This window comes from Tasmannia lanceolata, unplaced genomic scaffold (assembly GCF_043159265.1).
Source record: "Tasmannia lanceolata isolate RefF3 unplaced genomic scaffold, GAP_Taslan_0.1 ptg000002l, whole genome shotgun sequence".
NCBI lineage: Eukaryota > Viridiplantae > Streptophyta > Magnoliopsida > Canellales > Winteraceae > Tasmannia > Tasmannia lanceolata.
Genome location: NW_027518679.1, coordinates 58,839,549 through 58,857,223, shown reverse-complemented (window position 1 = coordinate 58,857,223; position 17,675 = coordinate 58,839,549). Strand labels below are relative to the sequence as shown.

Genomic DNA, 17,675 nt, shown 5'->3' with positions numbered 1-17,675 from the left:
TAAAGTTAGACCAAACGCCTGCTCAACAAGGACTCGCTTAGTCAAATGACAATAATGCCCTTAGACTGACTTTTTTCTCTTCTTTTGATTTTGAAAGGCTACCCACAATATTAATGTATAAGAAAACCCCTCATTACATTTGATGAATAAAATTGAATGATGAAATTACTAAATTACCCTTATTTGAATGGTTAGGATTGTTTGATTATCTAATAATGGTGTTGAGGCTTTTGAATGGCTAGGATTGTTTGATTATCAAGCCATTTAGGGCCCAATGGATGTCTAATATAGTCTTATATCCTACTGGATGGCTAGGAATAGGATTGTCACAGATGATGGTCATTGGAAAATCCCCAAATGAAGGGTATTTTGGTCATTATGTAAAGGACCTTTTAGTAATTTGTTTCCAAGATTGGGAAAGTTTGGTCATTTGCATTCATAACTAACTTTAAATACCAACGGCCCATGCTTCTAGAAGCCGTTCAACTTTTAATAACGACCATGTAAAAAAGAGCGGGCTGAAAATTTAGACACATGTTGGGAATTCATTTGCCCCAAACGCACTACAACAGAGAATGAAAACTGTGGCCCACGTACCTTAACATGTCATGTTAGCCCCATCCTCTCCGTTGATCTACTACCCCATACTACCATTTATCTCCGGTCCCACATTAGTTGGATGATCCTGGGCCATTGATTTCTCCACAGTAAATGCATAATTTAGATTTTTAAATAGACAGGAAGTGTGATATTGATAGATGCCCTTAAGACTTGGATCTTATAAACTAAAAGCCTTAAACCTAGATTTGATGAGCTAAAAACATGGATTTTACACTAGTCTGAAAAATATACAATCTTGGTTTAGTTTATAAAATCCAGGTTTTATAAAATACTTGTATCCAAACGCCCAATTGAAGTCCTAAATTGTAACTACCTCATATACACACAAGATGCACGTATCATTCCTCTTCCTTAGAACAACCTTGTCCTTGAGGTGGAATTATTTTAGAAAATACTTTATTCCACCAGGGTCATAAATCTTATTAGAAACCATCAAAATGATGGAATGACTGAACAAAATCAATATCAACCTTGACAATATGTTCGACAAAACTATCTTTCTCATCATCAATTCTCGCACTTTCCTCTACTCGAGTATCAACATTTTCAAAATCTAGTCTTTCTTCATTTTTTGTGCATTTCCTTTATCATTATTTTGAATTTGTTCAATCCTATTGCAAATTGTCGTTGTCCTTCCATCATTTTCAAAACAAATGCTTTAATCTTCTAAAAATTATCTCGTATGGAGTCCAAAATCTTCCAAGACTTAGCCATGGGCCCATGGCACACTATCGATCACTCTCATACTGCCTGTTACATGCCTAATTGGCTATCACACTAATTAATAATGAAAAAGGCGGAAAAAGAGAGTAAAAAAGATTGATTCGAGGCAATCGGACTTCCTAACATTTCAATTCGAGAGGAACCATTACTCTCAAGTTTCTTATTTTGCTACAAAATTCTCCATATTTCGTTTGTAATACAACTACTTAAATACAACAAGCACGAAGGTAGTGACATCATTAATCCATTTTCCCAATTACAAGACTTAGCATCAACAAGTAATGCCCACAACCCTATAAAACATAAGCAATGGAAAAAACAAAAACAAAGAACAAAGCCTTAATTTTTGGCTCATACCAATGGAAATATACTTTGCATGTTGAAATAGAATAGAAGTCCACCAAATGCAAGGGGTGCTTATATCAGGGGAAAAAATTCCATGAGAAATAATATTCCATGGTCCGGTAGGTTTGCAACATTCCTTGAAAAATGGAAAAGTTTTCAATTTTGGAAAGCACGTGAAATGAGTATACCAAACACTGGAAATTCCATTTTTCATAGAAAATTTTTCCAAAAAATCGTTTACATGCATCCATACAGGCCCTTAAATCACAACTAAAAAAATCACTGTGTGTGTCTCCATTTCTTTGTTTTTGTCACTACACCGAACACTTCTTTGATCGGCTGCTGAGAGCTTTTTGGGATTGTAAAAGCCTTCAACATCAACATCTAATTACACTAGTGTAAAATAAAGAGAGGAGTGCCATTATTGAAACAAGGGAGTGAGGATATCTTTTTCCCTAAATAAACATCAACAGCCATAGAGAAAAAACACCACAAAGACGGTTTGGAAGGCTATACCAGGATATGCATACATGGTAAGGATGCTGTCAAATAAGAGAACCCAAGCTAATGGGTAGTTATCTCATGGTTATTAAATACACAAGAAGATGCACCTTCCCATGACACTGTTGTTCTCCTTCCACTGCCTTCCCAAGAAGATACAACTTCCCCTGAGGTTGTGATACTGTTTTTCTCCTTCCCATTTCCCTCACAACTGTAAGATTTAAGAGTTCAAGAGATCAAACAAAACAAAATTAAAGTAGACAACATAGAAATGAGAATGGGGGTACCTTCACCCCCTCCTCACACTCATTCGATTCCCATCAGGCATTGATTTCAATCGCCCTTCAGCTTAACTCAGTATCACAACCCAAAGGGAAGTCATCTGTCATAAAACCAAGAACTCAGATCAGACCCCACCCATCACTGCAGGTTTGAGGTTCAACCACCAATGTAGCCCATCAAGTGAAGGATAATGGCTAAAATAAGCATGCATATTGCGAGAACCATGCCAGGTCTTCCCAAGAGCCAGTTCTTCGCTCTCTTTGCACCATCTGCTGCTTTTTGTATCCTGTCTGCCCACCACATCTGACAAAAAAAAAAGGTATCCTCAATGAGAACCTGATCAAGCCACACAACATATTAAATACCTATGTCTACAAACTCCGTGTTATTTTTTATGGGAATAAATCAAGTTTTCAAGTAATTGACTTAATTTTCTCTGATCTCTTTCTTGCCAATTTTTTTTTTTTGAGTTATCCCAAACATAGTGTTGGTCCAGCATAGTGTGTCAACTGTAAGTGTGTGAGCCACAAGATGCTATATAATAAGTTAACTTATGAACAGCAATAGTGAAGGTCTCGACCCCTAGCTGAAACAGATATAGAAAAATAAGCTATTCTACTATGATTTGTGGATACGGCAAACCCCCAAAACTTAGAAACGGGGACACGGCTAAAATAGAAAGTATATATAATCATAATTTGTGGATAAGGATTCATGTGTCGAGTTTCAACATGGATACTAGTCGTCTGACATGGAAGCATCTAAAAATCTAGAAATGGTGACATGTACATACATATAAAATTATTGATTACTATCACAAGTTTTAACAATATAAATAAGGTATTCATTTAACAAACTAATAAATCTTAGAATTAATCAACTATAATCTAAAACAAACATGAGATAATCAAATAACAACATATTCAACAATTTAATCTAGTTCTCTTCCGTCTCCAATATACACCGAGAAAGTGAGACACTGAGATCAATATGATACAATGAATATAGTATATGAATAAAAGTTTGTTTAGGGTTTTAAGTTGAGGGGAGGGGATATAACGACAAGTATTAGTTAAAGAAGAGCTAAAAGAAGAGTTTATAATAAAAGAAGAGTTAATAATAAAAGAGGTAAACACAATATTCTAGGATAAAATAGAATCTCACAATTAACACCGTACAAAAATGTGTTCACATGCCTACATTAAGTCTAACACTTCTAGCAGTACATTTAAAAGTGTCCAAAGGAGTGTCGACAAGTGTGGACACACGTGTCGTGTCGGACACGGCAAGACATGGGTGTCAGCATTAAATTCAAAGCAAAGTGTCGGCTAAATCATTAGCTATTCTACCAGAGGTGTCTGGAATTAACATGATTCTGAAGTAGAGTGGCAACCTAACTGGAAGACTCAGTGCAACGATAGTTGGGAATTCCTTGGCCAGAATGCTTACACAACTCCTCAGACAGGCATTCAGAACACTATGTTTATGTGCCAACCAGTAGGAATAAGCTGCTTGTTCTCCCCAGCTAGGGCTTAATTATAACTTGAAACGACTACTATGTTATATAATCAGGACTAGCCATTTAGAAATTCTAAATATAGAAATACTGAAACTCAAGGGATACATTACACACGGGCTAGATACGCCAGCCAGCCAAAGAAACAAAGACCTAAACGGGAAAGAGCCATTTCGACCACACTCGTTTGTGGCTCCTACTCCGCCTTATATACATATGCGCTGCAAAAAGGAGACCACTGAATCGGCTTCTCTATCAAAGTTTCTTTGGATTCTAATATTAGATACTAAATTACTGTCTTCTCTGGTGGGATTTTATTATTGTTGATTATGAACCTGAATTTCAAACAAAAATCAAGCTCGACTCCTCCAGACATCAATTTTGATCAGATCTGAGATCTATCTTTGGACTTGTTTGCTTACATCACTTACACTTTCTGAACCTTTCCCGTGATTGTGTTTTCTTGCTTTTAACAGAGTTATGAGCCCTTCCTAGGCTCCTTGATTACAAGGTTGTCATCCTTTCAGTCTTTGCCTTCAGAGATAAGTCTTCCACCCTCGCTGTTCTTGCATCGAACATGGATTGCCGCCCTCTATTTCCCATGGAACCCTCTCTGGAATTAATCAAGATCCAACATGATTCTCAAATGCCCCGGTACATGGAATTCGTCTTCCAATGGAGATGAGGGTCATTCGCAGAACACCAGGACATGATTGCCCTTCCTAATGGAGATGATCACCCTTCCTAATGAACAAGATTCTTGAGCAGTCACAATGAAGCATTCTCGAACACGCTGGTCTGAAGCATTCTCGGGAAGTCACCATGAAGGCTTTCGAGATGATCGCCCTTCCTAATGATGCTATCTTCGAAAGACGGGAAGGCTTTGGAGAAACGTAGGAAGCTTCCATTTGTAGAAGAGAATGGATAGCGTTAAGAAGATACTTCTCTTACGCTTAATCTCAGTAAGAAAACTTACCAAATTGTGATACCCCTAATTTTGGTAGAAAGTTTTATTCCGAAATTTAAAAATCTACAATAGAGCAGTTAACCAAACCATAGAAAACTCATTTTTTTAAGAAAACTTTTTTTTCCTGAGAAAACAAAATACCTACATCCAAACATGCCCTATAGGTGACTGTTTCATGGGGAAGTACTGCGAGGAGTGAGTTGGGAAGGGTGGTGCAGAGTTGGATTTTTAGAAAAATCCATAAGAGAAGTGAATCCAGTCTTTCCCTCCTTTGATCCCTTGAAGAGGTTCACATTTCTTTTCTTTTTTTTATTTTTTATGATAGGACCTTTTCAATGAAATTCTTAACCAGTTAAGATGACAGGGAAAGGGTTCACATTTATCGGGGTTCACATTTGTAGAAGAGAATGGATAGTGTTAAGAAGATACTTCTCTTATGCTTAATCTCAGTAAGAACATTTACCAAATATTGATACCCCGATAAATATAACTTCAACTTTCTTGGAAAAGAAACAAAGGCATAAGAGGGCTTTTTACTTTCCCTAATTTTGGTAGAAAGTTTTATCCTGAAAGTTAAAAATCTACAATAGAGCAGTTAACCAAACCATGAAAAACTCATTTTTTTAAGAAAAGTTTTTTTCCTGAGAAAACAAAATACCTACATCCAAACATACCCTATAGGTCACTGTTTCATGGGGAAGCACTGCAAGGAGTGAGTTGGGAAGGGTGGTGCAGAGTTGGATTTTTAGAAGAATCCAGTCTTTCCCTCCTTTGATCCCTTGAAGAGGTTCACATTTCTTTTCTTTTCTTTTTTATGATAGGAAGAGTTGATGTGAAAACACCCAGAGACCTTTTCAATGAAATTCTTAACCAGTTAAGATGTCAGGGAAAGGGTGTTCCACTCACGAGGATGTGGGATGTTCTTGCTCTAATAAGAGTTTTAAGTTTTTTGTTGGACCGTCATTTAAAACGAAATCAGTGAATGTGATATGCTAAAGAGGAAGAAGTTTAAATTGTCTGGAATATGAATCGTGTGTAGAGAAGACAGAAGAGAAATCAACTCAATACTTTTTATTTGCTGTACTTCAAAGTCTAAACATGTGTGAGGTCTTCACAAAAAGAGCTGTGAATCTTCTTGATGGGTGGGCTAGCAGTCCTTTGGGTGAAAAGATCAAATTCTTTGGAGGATTCTCCCATTCTAGTGCTATGGGGAGGATATATAGAATGCAATAAGAGGATCTTTTCTTCACGAGTGGTTCTATTTATGCAAAAAGGGGGTTCTGGGAAAGAACTCAAGAGGAAGGGGGTGGTTGATGGGTGGTCTGCCCCTTTGTGGAATGTCACTAGGTTGAAATTTGATGGGTGCTCTGCCCCTTTGTGGAATGTCACTAGGTTGAAATTTGATGGGTGCTCGCTTGGCAATCTAGGCCTCAATGACACTGGAAGCATGTTTAGGGACAAATCAAGTTGTCTCAGCCAAGTCCCATCCAGACCAGAAAAAAGAGTGAGAATTTGGACTCTGCACTCAGTGCCTAACCAACCAAGGTTGACCCAGCCAAGCTTCAAGTCAACCAGTAGGATTTTTGAACTTTGCGGGTATCGCCAAATTCGACTAATAACAGATAACTCAGACGTGCAAGGTCGAACTCTACAACGAACCTAGCAACAAAGGTTGAAACTTGAAAGGTACAGCAGCACAAGTTGTAGACACAATTACTGAACAAAACCAGATACGCTCCATTTTTCGTATGGTCACATGAAAACACTGGAACATATCTTAGTTCATAATAGTAATAGTAAATAATAAAAGCATAAGATGCAGACAAAAAAAAGAAACAATATCAAAGAAGAGGTTAAAAGCTAGATGATTTGTATATTAAGAAATTTTAAATGATAAGAGAGAATGTCTTAAACTCCTAATAGCTGTGTGAACATGTGCCTTCCCATGCATGTCCAACAGGACCAACATGGCAATCTGCTTAGAAATGGGGTGTCATAGGAACTGGGAAACATTAGTAAACAAAACAAATATCAAAGATTGGCAAAATAATGGTAGAAATGTCAGCAAGTACCATTCTATCCAAGTCCTCCGGCGATAAGGATGACATGGCTTGTTGAGCTTTTGCTGCCTCCTCCCGTGAAAGCTTGACACCAAATTGTTCACTCATGTTTGCCATCATGTCTGGGCTCATATTCTTTATCATACTTGTAAACATCTGCCAGATTATATGAATTTTTATAATAAGAATAAACACCAGGAAGGAAAGAGTTGGGAATTAAATTGGATATAAAGTGCAAGCTAAATTTTCCAGCAGATTCATTGCGTTGCGACCCACCTGCCGCATCGCTGGGTCTTTCATTTGGTTTCTCATTTGTTCTTGCAAATGTGGTGTCGAAGTTGGAAATGACCCACTAGAACTACTTTCACCCACATCACGGTTCTCATGCGTAGCAGGAAGTCCTGCAGCTCCTAAAGATTGAGACAAAAATTTAGATCTGTGGTTGTTAGGATCCGATGCTTCCATTGGAAAAAGAGAGTCCTTCCCATTCAAAGAAGAAGCCATTTGGAACATTTTCTGAAGCTCGTCGGGTGACATCTTGCTAATCATAGTGGAAGCAGTCTTAACCATTTCAGGTGACACTCCGGGAGGATGCAGTCCATTTGTGGGTTTATGTTTGTTAGTATCTGCTGTTCCCACCGGAAAAGTCGGGTCCTTCCCATTCAAAGAAGCAGCCATTTCCAGCATTTTCTGAAGATCCTCTGGGGACATGTTGCTAATCATATCTGAGGCAGTCTTAACCATGTCCGGCGAGATTCCTCCAGCACTTAAAGCAGCCAGTGCATCAGGATTGGTATTTGAGACAAAATTATGTAACGATCTGGAATGCAAACCATTATTGCATAAAATCAGCTCCAACATAAGACTACTCGCATGGACATATATGCTATGATCTACAGCTAACTGAATGAAGATAGTGCAGAAAACATACTCCCAAGGAATTTTAACTTAGACATGGATACATGCTGGTATCAAACGGGAATCCAGGAAAAACACATTGAAAAAAAAACATATAGTTATATAACATTAATACTGCAGATATGTTACTATAAAAGTATATAAAAACTTCCCCAGATGCATAGAAGTACATTTGAAAAGTATTCTAATAGTATAGAAATACCAAAAACAAGATGAAGAAAACAATAATAATGACTTATTCCCAGTAGCCATGCCAATGTCTGTCCAACAAGCAATTCCTTTAAATGTATCCAACAAGGAAATATTGAAAAAATTTAGGAACTCCTTGACAAGCAGCTTTCAAGATATATGTATCACATTGCATGGGTCCATGGGAATCCATCCAACAGGCTTTTCACTCGCTCTGCTTAGAGATTTTAACTTGTAAGCCATAAATATAGCCTGCAAACCTGTAACCTCATGGAGATGTTGCAATCACAAGCTTGTGTCATCCATATTATGTATTTGATGAGATTCTCAATCCACTTTCGAATTTGTTTCCAATCAGGAGACTGATTCAGGGGAGATGCTAAGCTGATAAAGCATAAACTTCAATCAGATGGTAATTGAAACACACCGCCATGGTTTTGGTTGTTTGGGGAGTCAACTGACGCGCTGCTAGTGCTCTCACAAAGGTGTATTTTTCTGACAGTTAACCTTGGGCCCACCTGTGCCACTGTATGATCGAGTCTGTTGATCTGGTGGAGAACCATGAGTCCAACCCATTGCTTCCCCAACCATGATGCGAAGATCCTAGCTCCTTGATCATCAAGGCAACTTTTACGGTTCTACCAAGAGAATATAAACTGTTGAGTTCCATAGAAACATATGCTATGAATAGGATGACTGTCCAGCATGGGACCGGGACGATGGAGGTGGCCAGGCCACATAGTGGCCCACCAAATAAAAAATATACAACCGTCAGCATTATCTGATCAGTGAATTTCTGCATCATATCTCATCCATGACAGGGACCACGAGAGTGACAATCTGATCTTTGATAATGGTATATTATGAAAGTAGGCATTGAACAATTTTAAGTAGTCAAGTCACACGGGTGTAGAACAAGGTGCAAGTGTCAAAGTGAACAGGAGGAGTTAGACACGGTGACCCAAAAAACCTGACAAGCCATGTCCAAACTGACACACATACAAGATACTACCTACTTGTGAATCTGTGTCATTATGTATCAACAATGACAAAAGCCAAGTGGTCTTCTCTTGTTGAAAAGGTTAAGAGTTCATTGAAAGAGAGAGAAAAAATGAGATGAACTGAGCATGAGTGATGAATGAATGTTGGGCTTTAGCCGCGCAAGGCTTCTTTAGAAAATGGAATAAGATTATAGGATGCCAGTGAAGTTAACAACCTGATGGCTTCTGGATTGTCTTTCAATCCCTGCAAACACTCAGCGTCGGTAGTTGGACCCTGAATATCTAACCCACCTTGACTCTGAGAGCACTCGCTAGCTCCACGTGGTTGTACCGCAGAGTAATCTGCGGACGAACCACTGGTATCAGATGGCATGGGCCGAATCTCGTCTTCCACTATTTCTTCAATAACCAACCCTGTACAGGCATAAAACACTTTAAAAAGCTGAAAGGAGTCATAAGTATAAACTAAGTTTTAGCTATTTAAAGATTTTTTAATGGTAAAAAAAGGTTTTTTTTTAGCTATTTGAAGATACAAGTTAATTCCAGAAGAAACCAAAGACTGAGAGCATACGTTGCGACACATGGCGAACTCCACCTTCTTTTGTCAACCTTCCATTTGCATCTCTGCCCCATTTAATAATATTTAATAACATTTAATCAAAAAATTAACAAATAATCTTTTCAATCTTTTTTTTTTTTGGAAGCGTAAACTTTTCAATCACATTTCCTATCAAAAAGCTTCTGGTGCCTTTCAATTCATCTCTTAACCTTTCTTTTTTTTTGAAAGACAGCATCCAGGTGTCGTAGCAACCAAATCCATACCTGAAGACATCTGCAAGAGTGTCATCATCAGGTGAAATTTCATGTGCCTTACTCAAGTCCGAAACTGCAGCCTGATATTCATTCCAGTTACAGAAATGCTATTAGATAACAAAAGTACACAAAATATCGATAATGATATTTTTCAGGAGTACCACTGCTAACAGCGTAGTGAACAGCACCAATAACCAACAATGCTAGTATCAGTTATTGACCCCTTTTCATGTGCAGAAGAGGATACATAGAAGAGAATACTCACTTCCAACTTCCCTAATTCTTTATATGCTTGACCTCTGCGATAAAGAGCTTTGACATTCTTTCCATCATATTCCAACACCTGAAATTAAAAGGAATCTATATAAAGAACTATAGAATTTAAATGACAATATTTATAGTAGTCTATAGTTCCTGAGAGCAGTCCTATGGCCATGATATTGAGAAAGAAAACAGAGCACTCCCAAGGGGGGAATGGTACAGAAAAGGTTACACTTGGTAAATGAGAACTTTACCAATTTAATCAGAAGCACAAGGTTTCAAAAAAAATTGGCACATCCATAGGTTTTTGAAAAATCATCAAGCAGATGATTGACTCGTTAAATACTTGCATACCAAACAGAGTCAACAGTCGATAGTACTATTTTTTTCTGATTTTCACTTTCCTTTTTTTGACTGGGAGGTGTTATCTGAGTAATTCGGGCCACTCACAGATTAAAGCAATGATTGGATACAGCCCACTAACAACAGCAATTTTAAACAACCCTCCAGAACCCCTCCACCAACAACTTAATAATGGCCCGTATCCATTCACGATACTGAAAAGGATTGATTTACTCTATCAATTACCATTCATTCTTGTTACTTTGTAAGTCGATCCCTAAAATTTTCTTTTCAGATAATTAAATATAACACTAACTTAAAATTCTAAAAAGATATATATAACCCTAACCCTACACATCAGCTGGTCTTTCTTCCTACTACAAACAATTCAGCTCTCCATCCATCTCTAACCAGACAACAAAAATGTATCCATTTCTTAAATGCTATCCTATTTCTTTCATGATTTATTTCCATATTTTCATTGAGTTTCACTGATCTCTTGTTGACTCAACAAAGTCGTCAATATTTTCATCACCTTATCCTAGTTGAACTCTGATAGTTGACCAACTTCTGAGTTGATTTCAATTTTGTAACATAGGCAATAACAAATGCATAATAAAAAAGGTAGTAGCTTTCTAGCAATACCTCTGAGCCTTCTATTATGCAGTCTTCATACTGCCTCATTTTCAGGTAACATGACATTAAATTAAGAGAACATGCCAATTGAAGAGTTCTGCCTTTGGAGAGAGGTATTCCCTTCAGATTTTTCTTCGCCTACAAATGAGAAAAGCAAGATGAGAAATTCATAATTCAAGAGATAAATATATTCACCTACCAAAAAAAGTAAATATATTCAAGAAATGGAATCAAGAAATAATTACATTTAGAAAAACAAAATAAAAGAGAGAGAGAGAGAGAGACATACAAGTAAATATTTCTGTGCAGCATCGCTGAACTTTCCTAGGCTGTGAAGATCATTCCCCTGCCAGGATAAAAAAGACACATAAACACATTATTGAAAAATAAAGATAACTAAGAAATAGCACAAAATGTTTATGGACTGCTAATACCATTCATCATTGTGATTTAATTGCCTTTTTATTCGAACACAGATTCAAACATTTGCCATTTGTGACTGCTAACAACATTCACCACTGTGATTGAATACAAGAACCGCCAGTTGTACCAAGCCAAATAAACTTTCTTCTTTTGGCAAAAGATTCATCACTAATGATAATAATGGTGCTAAAACAACAAACACTTATTATCAATATATAAAATAAACATTTAAAAAAAAATCAATATACAAAATAAAAAAATCATCAATAATCCAGAGAATAAACACCTCCATGAGGTATAATCAGAAGTCAAAATATTTCCCCAGGATCTGATCTGGATTCAACTCATAAGTGACTACAGCATCTACCAATATTCCACAATTAAGAAAAATATCTCTACATAGATTAAAAACAAAGGACAAACCTGTTTCTTTAGCATCTGAGCTGCATTCAATTCATAAGTGACTTGGGCATCAACACGTGCACGCATAGCTGTAAGCTCTTCGGGTGTGGCCTTAGCGATTTTCTCACTAATCTCAACCATATCCTCCGTGCGAGCATGCTTCAGTTGTTCTGCGGCATTTCTCATGTCTTCGGGCCTCATGTTCTTCATGCTTTCTGTGGCTAATCGTATCAAGTCGGGATTGGACATCATCTGTAATGTTATGCATTGTCAGTAACCAGTCAAACAATACAACAGAAGGAAAAATATCACTTTTTATTCAATAATTAGCCAAAACAAAGCTAACAGATGAAAGAAGAACCACTAGGTAACACAATTAGATGTGTGTGTGTGTGTGTGTGGAATCAAACATTTGTTATATATATAAATGCTGGTACTCGGTCGAGTAGCTAACGTTACCTACTCTGTCGCTTAACTTAAAGCCAGTTACGTTTTACACCGTAGATTGAATGTAATCTCAGCCATCCAAATAAAAGTCAGTTATGTTTTACAACTAAAGGTGAAAAAACAAAAAAAACCTTGACTCTCTCTCTCCCTTTCGACGGAAATACCAGAGACCTGGGTTTTTGAAATCGCCATCTCCAAGCTTTCGTGGGGCTTGGGTTTTCAACCTAGTAGAAGAAACCCTCACCCTCGACTCTCTCTCTCTCTCTCTCTCTCTCTCTCTCTTTCTCTCTCTCTCTCTCTCTCTCTCTCTCTCTCTCTCTCTCTCTCTCTCTCTCTCTCTCTCATCCCACCGTAGAGAAAAACCAGAGCTACGGTTGCTTCAATGAGAATCTGATTTGAAGGTCGAGGGTTTCAAAGTGTTGGTGTATCTCCTTTGCAAAGGGCTCCTGCGCTCGAGCACAGAAACAGGGGTGGACCACATTGGGTGGGGGGTGGGCCCGGGGGGGGGGGGGGGGGGGGGGGGGCGGTTCCAAAGCATTCATTTGATGGGCCCTTTCATGGATAGGGTGTCCACCAAAAATCAGCTCCATTGGATCACCATAGGGTGTCCATTTGTCGGGTGAAAAATGGGCAGATTTGTGGACAAACAGTATATGTCCATTTTCTCCCCCACAAATGGACAACCTAAGAGGGTCCAATGGAGCTGATTTTTGGTACACCACCCATCCGATGGGGCCTGTCAAATGAATGCTTAGGATCACCCCCCCCCCCCCCCCAAATGTGGCCCCACCCCTGTTTCCAGCACTCGAGCACAGATAAGCTATCTGCGCTCGAGCGCAGGAACCCTTCTCTCTCTCTCTCTCTCTCTCTCTCTCTCTCTATATATATATATATATATATATATATATATATATATATATATACTGGTAAAAAACCCCATGCGATGCACGGGCTGACAAAGAACTGTATGGATCACATCATAGGTTGATCCAAACCGTCCATGTGATGGAACACAACATAAATAGGTTCTGCCCCAAAAATCATTTCCATAGCCTAATCCTAGCTCTCCAATCTATAGAGGTTTCCATAATATGGTGTCCCTCTTAAATCGGATGGTTAAGATCACCCTATAGATTTTTTTATTAAAAAACCATAAAGGAGGGGGTAAGATTGAAATTATGTGGCTTTAATTGGTGCCTTTGTTAAAAAGCATAAAGGAGGGGGTAGGATTGAAAATATGTGGGTTGAATGGGTGCCTTTGTTAAAAAAAGTCAAAAAAAAGTGATGTGTAATTCTCATAGAAATTCAAATAATTCTCTTATTTTCTCTTCTACTATATAGTAGTAGACATATAGAGAGAGAGAGAGAGAGAATATACGGAACCAAAAGTTTGTCCAAAAGAAAATGAAACGAGCACCAGACAAACCAATGTCATCATTACAGATCTTAGTTTTATTCAGTTCCATCCGGTTTTGGGTGAAATTATAAAATAGAACATTCAGGTAAAGAAACCAGAACAAAGCATATACAGGAAGGTACCAGACTGTGGTTCCAGTCTATTCAAGATAGTCCACACTCCAGACTGCTCCGGCTATTCTGTCTTGCTGCAGACTGTTCCCGCCAGCTCTACTTTGTTAATGTCTTTACCGTCTTTCCAAGAAAATCAGACAGCTCTATTTTTTTAACTGCTTTACCGTCTTTCCATGTCTTTTCTAAAATTGAATAGCGAAAAGGGTGCAAAACCAAAACATCCCACTCCAAAATGAAAAATAAAATAAATAAATAAAGGAAAACTCATCAGAACGGAATTGACAACTAAGCCACCAATAATACATAGGGAATTGTTAATATACAACCAATGCAACAACGGTTAAGAAGTCCATGACAAATTTTGAACTTGTTATGCGCATTGGCAAAATCATAAAAAATGGATAGGTCCAGTCCTATTAACCACTTGCCTTTGGAATTATGAAATCTTGCAGAGCTATGCATTTATTTCTCAAAGAGACATGCCCTAAACTGTTAAAAATAACTTGAAAGTTGATAGTAATGATAAGATTGAAGGAGAATGGACAGATGCATGCGGGTTGAAGAATTTGCTTTTGGTTATCATTATACAATACAAGATGACTCATATTGATGCAGGACAGAAAGGAGAGACTCTAGGTATTTGTAGCTCTGATGATGCAGGACAAGTTAATAGAAACAGGAAAAGGGAGGACTGTTGAAACTGCAGGCAGTCCGCTAATTGATGATTAGTGGCATCAAAGTCCTTAATTTCCTAATGAAACACAATAGAAAGTTGCAATCTGTAAGGGTTCACTCGTCTTAAAGGCAGTTCTTCACCCATCCCTTGGTCAAATGCAGATCTGATGGTACCCAATTCATAACACAATCTTTAAAATAACTTGGCTCCTTGCAACATGTCCAAGATATTCTCCAACAATCGATCATTGGATCTGCAAGGATCTGGATGCTTTTCTTCTTGATCTTCTTTTTATTTAACATCTCTTACGCCATGATGTTTCACCTGAACACCATTAATGATGGTGATGGAAATATTTTCTCTTGGGGTGCATCATGTTTTGGAAGATGATGGATGGCAATCACACCTCATCAATAATCACATAGGGATGAGAGAATAGACTTTTGTGTAACCTTTTGTGTATCCTCAAATTACTTTCCCCAGGATTAGGTCCAAAGCCCTCAAACTCGGGTTTTCTTCATCCTCCTCTCCATTTGGACCAAGTGCATTGGAGTTTGTTGCAAAAATCATTGGATCAATCTCCCGATTGATTGCAGTGGTAACACAATCTATTGATTAATGCGATTGGAACCAACTCCACTAGCTCTTGATCCTTCCCAGGCTACAATTTGGCTAGTAAGTGCCCTTGAAAGTATCAACTATCAACTAAGATAGACACGCATGTGGCTTCAGTTTCGCTGCTTAGGTGGTGATGACGGTGCGAAAAGTTCCTCGCTATGACACGAGAATTTTTAGCCTACTCAACTATAATGGTGAATCAATGGGCGCCGCTCATCATATTATAGTCTTTAAGAGCTACTCCTATTGGATGGGCAAAGACAATCAGTTAAAATAACAGACTATAAGTTGCTCTTCCGTTTCTATTATATCTGGATCGTTAGCATATATAGCTTGTCTATGTAATCTCGCATGCTGCTATCACTTGGTCTTAAATTTTGATGGCATTGCTAAAGATCTCGATGCAATGTAACTGGTAGGAATTTTTTGGACTTCTTTTCTCATCTTCTCCCACATCAAAACCTTGTCCATTCCTCATCCTATACAGTTAGTTCAGAGTTTCTTCCCACCATATCAAGGTGTAGCCAGACAATTGATAGAGGAGCTAGAGAATAGATAGCACTAACTTCAACGTTTTGTCATCAGCCATCTCTTTGTATTTGAATTATTCTACCTTTAATAGTCAATCAATAAATCCTTAAATCTGCATGTGCCCACGGAACTCGGGTATCTCCACCCTTATTCTGCGACCTCAATTAAGTTCTGCTGCTTCAAAGAGTATTTCATCATCAAAATCGTTTGTATTCAACACAATGACTAACCGGAGACCCAAGAAAGTGTCGAGGTTTGTTCTGATTATTAATCTCAATGAGACAATCCACATCTAGCGCATCTTGATTCCAAGGTTTCCTCCAACAACTTAATCCAACGTTGTTTCTAAATGATCCAGTTATTGCAGCACCTGTTCTAAAACTTCTTCACTACAATCAATCCATTCATGACAATAGCAAGAAGCTTTCTTGGGTGCCATTGAGTTCACGATCCTCCACAAGAAATCCCACTCGATACAAATATGATGCAAGTATGGGGTTGAATTAAATTAAATTAATTAATTTAATTCTTTCATATCCTATTCTTCCTGAAGTTAAAATTTCACAAAACCAAAATTTTTGCACTTTTGTAGTTTCTGGTTCCAAAACTTCAGAACCTCGAAAATTAACAATGTTCAATCTTGATATAGATGTCAAAAGTTTCCTCTAAAATCACAAATCTCTGAAATTTTAGAACACGCAGAACTTTTGCCTGAAAGGATAAAAACCCTATAATCAGGGATTCTAGGAAAGGCTCGGAAGATTGATAACCACAAAAGAGGACAGTAGCAGGAAAGGAGCAGAGATGTCAGATCTGATTGAACACAACAGAGAACCCCAAAAGTACCATAAAAAAATCGTGATAGGGTTTATAAGCCGGTGTTTCATGATAAACCAACCCTAATCTATCAACCAGAAAAGAAAAAAATAACAAAAGTCAGAGTGTTTCTAACTTCAATCCCAAACAAACACAAATAAAACCATAAACCCATGACTAGTTCCTCAAATTCAACCTCAAAACATAAAATAAAATGTTTAAAATACGATTCAATTCGAAATGAATGAAAATCAACCCAGAAAGGAGAACCTAAGGTTTCTTTCCCAGAATGAATCTACAAATATACCAAAAAAAAACATAAAAATCGAATTTTTGCTGGTTTCCAGCTTCAAATCCAAACGGACCAAGTCAAGCACAAAGAAGAAAATGCAGACAGAAACCCACCCAAGATTTATTTGTCAGATTCAAACTTGAAAAGAAAAAGAAAAAATAAAAAAACCTGTTGTTGGAGGTTGGCGAGATCGGTGGGAGACATTCTACTCATCTGTTGTTGGGCCAACCTTATCATTTCAGGATCCATCATACCGTTATACATTGTAAGATCGGAGGAGAGATAAGGGTTTCTCAGCAAAAATCAACGACAAAATTTTTATGTATAAAAGTGGAAAGGGCCTTTTAGGAGATTAACAATTGACGGACGCAAGAAAGTGGTGATCACGAAAAAATATAGGATTGGTATTTATACCCCATATGTACGGGGAGAGGGCTTCACACAACTTTCCAACGTAAAAACAAGAGAGCAGCAGTCTGGTTGGTTGGTTCGAAGAGGAACTCTCTCTAGGGCGGTGCCTAGTAGACAGTGGTAAGACACGCACGGCCTCTGGTTGGTTATGCATCGTGCCTATTTGGATTACAAGAAAAACATTTCCTATTTCCACTAATTACAGGAGAATGGTCTCTCACTATACTTAATTTAGAGGGATATTATTCTAGAGAAAAATTGAATAGGTTCGGTTCAAGTTATCTTTCAAAAAATAAGAGAAAATTTACAGCTATTTTTCCTTTTCCAAAGAATTTCCTGCAGTCCCAACATGGC

The 17,675-nt window shown here is 37.8% G+C and overlaps 1 protein-coding gene across 2 annotated transcripts; it reads right to left on the bottom strand.

Annotated features, from left to right (window-relative positions):
- Positions 1 to 1,953: 1,953 nt before the first annotated feature.
- Positions 1,954 to 17,538, bottom strand: LOC143881646 (outer envelope protein 61-like). 2 transcript variants are annotated; one of them, XM_077384865.1, is made up of 11 exons: positions 17,079 to 17,538; positions 12,022 to 12,252; positions 11,465 to 11,521; positions 11,185 to 11,313; positions 10,202 to 10,279; positions 9,946 to 10,016; positions 9,695 to 9,747; positions 9,339 to 9,537; positions 7,292 to 7,835; positions 7,028 to 7,171; positions 1,954 to 2,775 (listed from the first exon to the last, which is right to left on the bottom strand). In XM_077384865.1, the coding sequence occupies exons 1-11, from the start codon at positions 17,172 to 17,174 to the stop codon at positions 2,629 to 2,631; spliced, it is 1,749 nt and encodes a 582-aa protein (XP_077240980.1). In that variant the 5' UTR covers positions 17,175 to 17,538; the 3' UTR covers positions 1,954 to 2,628. The 2 variants fall into 2 exon arrangements, with proteins under 2 accessions (XP_077240980.1, XP_077240989.1); XM_077384874.1 differs by lacking the exon at positions 17,079 to 17,538 and adding an exon at positions 13,987 to 14,185.
- Positions 17,539 to 17,675: the final 137 nt, after the last annotated feature.

What these genes read in the sequence shown, in the direction of transcription:
- LOC143881646 (XM_077384865.1), bottom strand. Translation starts at nt 17,174, where the DNA reads ATGTATAACGGTATGATGGATCCTGAAATGATAAGGTTGGCCCAACAA. An exon ending in CTGCACAGAAATATTTACTT is followed by an intron (nt 11,314 to 11,464) that starts GTATGTCTCTCT and finishes TCTCATTTGTAG; the next exon opens with GCGAAGAAAAATCTGAAGGG. An exon ending in GACAATCCAGAAGCCATCAG is followed by an intron (nt 7,836 to 9,338) that starts GTTGTTAACTTC and finishes TTTGCATTCCAG; the next exon opens with ATCGTTACATAATTTTGTCT.